At 35.1% G+C, this 3,966-nt stretch overlaps 1 protein-coding gene across 1 annotated transcript; it reads left to right on the top strand.

The window, feature by feature from the left end:
- The first annotated feature begins 1,540 nt into the window (after positions 1 to 1,540).
- On the top strand, positions 1,541 to 3,037 carry LOC141248722 (uncharacterized). Its single transcript, XM_073669413.1, has 7 exons — positions 1,541 to 1,756; positions 1,843 to 1,930; positions 2,009 to 2,118; positions 2,202 to 2,295; positions 2,369 to 2,557; positions 2,650 to 2,709; positions 2,871 to 3,037. The coding sequence occupies exons 1-7, from the start codon at positions 1,541 to 1,543 to the stop codon at positions 3,035 to 3,037; spliced, it is 924 nt and encodes a 307-aa protein (XP_073525514.1).
- The last annotated feature ends 929 nt before the right edge of the window (positions 3,038 to 3,966 follow it).

The raw sequence follows: 3,966 nt of genomic DNA, 5'->3' as shown, positions 1-3,966 counted from the left end.
TACTATTCACATTCATGGAGAATTTTCTCGATTTCTCTAGTATATATAGAAAAACATAGTCATGTATGATCTTGTTTTATTCGTCTCGAAAAGAAATGAGAATAACATTATGAGACAAATGAAGTATATAATAACGAATCTAATAAGAAGGGAATATTTAATAGAACCATACTATCATTCCATTATAGACAAATACTCCCTAATATGGAAACCATTTCAAATCTTTTGCTTTTTTTTGCTGGCATTTACTTTTTTTGTCTCTTTCCGCATCAAGAATTCCACATTTATCATACTGTTTCCTCTTCCCCTCCCTCTCGAGTCTCGCCTCTTCCAATTCACCCGTTTCCGTTTGGTTTCTACAATTTGCAGGCTTCACCATAGACACCTTTCACTCTCCAGGTATCGAATTAATTTCCCTATCCCTTCTTTTCTATTATACCGCTGATTACGATTTACTTTCTGTTTACGTTTGCATCTTCCTTTCTACCTACTCCTCCATGTTAATGTCTTTCTAGACGCGTCGAATTCCAGTGAAGTTGTTATTTATGTTCCTGGATTACGTTTCCTTGGAATTAAAGTAGAGGTTTCGCCTGCGTTCTTTTCTTCCTTCTCTGCTGTTTCAGAATCTCTGAGTTAATTTTGAAATAACATTTCAAATCTTTTGCATGTATGTGGATTCATGTAGGCTACTGTTTAAGTTTCAAAAATCTCATCCTCTTCTTTTTGGAGATTTTCGAAATTTTCTGAATTAATAGTTCTGACATATGTATGGAGTTGCCTGAATATTCTATTTTTGAAAGTAGAGACAAATTAGATCTGTTTTTTTTGAAATGGTAAGTTGGCTAGAGTCCAGATGTTGATATATATGATAGTAGTTTTGATCAGTGATTACAAATAACTTGGAGACTAAATTGGTCAAAGCAAAAAAGTTTGGTATGCTCTGCAAATATCTTGGAACAAAGATAGTAGAAGGGAGAGTCGATTTTTTAAGGATAAATCCATGGTCAATGTTTGGTTCTTCTTAATCTGTTTCAATTTTTGGTTTCCCATCCCTTGATTTGAATTTCTTAATCCATGTTTTGAGAAAATGTATTAAGCAGTGAGACATATAATGCTAAAATCCCGAAACCAGTTTGTTCTTCCACCTTTTAATTGGATATTGAGTCCTTCAAATATGAAACAAAAGTTTATTTTTGACATTTGCAATGGACTCTGATTATTGAATTAGATATTGTGATCAACCATGCATTATACCAATCTTGTTGAACTATTCCTTAATATATCTTCACGATGATGCTTCTATTTCTTCTGGTAAATCTAGTAAATAATGCAAAATGGATTTCTAAAACCATTTGCAGTAAAATTGTTCACATGATGTCTACCATCTGAGTAATAGACAGCAGCTGTTGAGGATAACATGTATATTCTGTAGTTACTAAATCCTATTGTTTGGCTAATATTTTCTTTTTCTTCTAATGCTTTATGGTTAAGTTTAATTTTACATTACTGATCTCATTTCTCGAATGCACCAGACTAGAAAATGCCGGACATTGAATTAGGTGCTCATACTTTAAGATCTCACGGTGCACAAGTAGCAAGGATACACGTACATGACTGGCTCATCCTCTTCCTTCTTGCTGCAATTGACGTTGGCTTGAACGCAATTGAACCGTTTCATAGATTCGTTGGAAAAGGGATGATGGAAGACCTCATGTATCCTCTCAAAGACAACACCGTCCCCTTTTGGGCAGTTCCGGTAAATATATATACTTTTCTTTTTTATGTTTAAAGTATAAAAATGCTCCTATTTTTTCTAAACCATTTTCTTTTCGTGTGTGACAGTTCATTGCAGTCTTGTTGCCTTTCTTCATCATTCTCATATACTATTTCATAAGAAAAGATGTCTATGATTTTCACCAAGCTACTTTAGGTACAACTATATTCTTCTTGAAAATATATTCTTTCGGTCACTAAAACTTGCTTTCATTTATTTATTCACTCTGTGTAGGCCTTTTATTTTCTGTGGTTATAACTGCTGTCATGACCGATTCAATCAAAGACGCCGTTGGTCGCCCTCGTCCTGATTTCTTCTGGCGTTGCTTTCCTGACGGAAAATCAGTCAGTTCTTTTCTCTTGATCTTTTCCTACATCTATCTTATTCACTCTATACTCAAATTATTTATAATGCAATTAAAACTCAGAATTTCGGTACTGGAGCTGGTGATGCTATATGCTCCGGGATTAAAAGTGTAATCAAAGAAGGCTATAAAAGCTTCCCTAGTGGCCATACTTCATGTAAGTTACATTTCAAATTCCTTTATCTATTTATTTTTCTGATATATATCTGGCTATACTTTTTCTTCTACAGGGAGCTTTGCAGGTCTAAGCTTTCTTGCGCTGTACATATCCGGAAAAGTTAGGGCTTTTGACAGAAGAGGTCATATAGCAAAACTATGTCTTGTTTTTACTCCAATTCTCGTCGCTGCACTTGTTGGAGTTTCTAGAGTTGATGACTATTGGCATCACTGGCAAGATGTATTTGCTGGATCTCTTTTAGGTAATTAGTAACAGCAAAACTATATACAAGAATAATAACTATGACAAAAAATAGTGTACTTGAATGGGGTTTTTTGCATGTATCTTCAACAGGTACAGTGGTTGCCTTCTTTTGTTACTTGCAGTTCTTTCCACCGCCCTATGATGAAGACGGTAATTGCTCGAAACAGTATTTTCTACCTGAAGTCTGTTGATTTGATAAGAAGAAACTCAATTTGACTTGTGACTGTATGCATCATTTACAGTTACAAGATCAAATCATGTGATAATAAAACCAGCAATTGATCATTTTATTGTGTTCTTGAATCGGACAGGTTGGGGGCCCCACGCGTACTTTCAAATGCTGGCTGAATTACAGAGTGTTAATTCTAGATCTGTTAATACACAGCCAATGGAACAAGCCATTGAAATGGCGAGTGCTCGGCATGTTCCTCGGGATTCGAGCTCAGTCTTGGATGGACTTGAAAGAGGGAGAAGATAGTGATGTTTTCTTCAGCTGTATATAAGCTTTTTTCTTTGCAGGTTTGTCAACTGTTTAGCGCTTCTTTTGTTCTTCAGGATTCGGTTTCATGTAGTTTTTTTTTTCACCATAGGTTTTTTTAACACTGTATACATTAGTCAGTAGAGATTTCATTGATGTTATCTACATGAAAGGTATTTATTCGAATTATGACATTCTCTATCCTGTTTTTCCCGCCATTTCCAGTGTATGTTTGGTGTTAGCTTCTGTTCGAATTGAAAGTCTTGTTAAAAGTTCTTGTACAGATCTATGTATTACTCCGAGTTTGATAAGATAGAGGGAGGTTTTGGTGAGTACAGTATTTAAAGTGAGTACATGAGTACATATCTGGATTATTGGATCGGAAAAATTGATGGTCCAGAAAATTAGGCGGATAAAAGGTTAAAATAAAACAAAACAAATTAGGCGGATAAAATGCTAAAATAAAACAAAAACACGAAGCGTCTACTGAGTTCAAAAAAGACTGGTATAATTAATAATTACAGAACGACGAGGGTATACGGATTTGCTTTTTCAGATTTAAAAGGCTTCACAAACTTCCATTCGCAGCTCTATGCACAAACTCAAAGGGCAAGAGAGAAAACCAACCGATTGAACCAGAAACCATCAACGAAGATCAGATTTCGATGGTGAAATCGCAAAATCTGATGAATCAAGACTCAGATCCAACACCAAAATCAAAAATGTTGTCAGAGAAGATGAGAAAGTCAACAATTGAGACGACCTGAAAAGTGGCGGGAAGATGCTTGATTCTAAACCTACATTGTGTGATTGAGCTGTTTTGAGGCTTTATTTGGCAGATATTCATATGATTGATATATTCTTCTCTTCTACTTCTAGTATTCTGTTTGACGAGCCGAATCAAGATTTTCGAATCGGATGATGGATTT

This window comes from Phyllobates terribilis, unplaced genomic scaffold (assembly GCF_046119375.1).
Source record: "Phyllobates terribilis strain yellow unplaced genomic scaffold, ASM4611937v1 Scaffold_3928__1_contigs__length_67774, whole genome shotgun sequence".
Classification (NCBI taxonomy): Eukaryota; Metazoa; Chordata; class Amphibia; order Anura; family Dendrobatidae; genus Phyllobates; species Phyllobates terribilis.
This window is presented reverse-complemented; position numbering and strand designations above follow the sequence as displayed.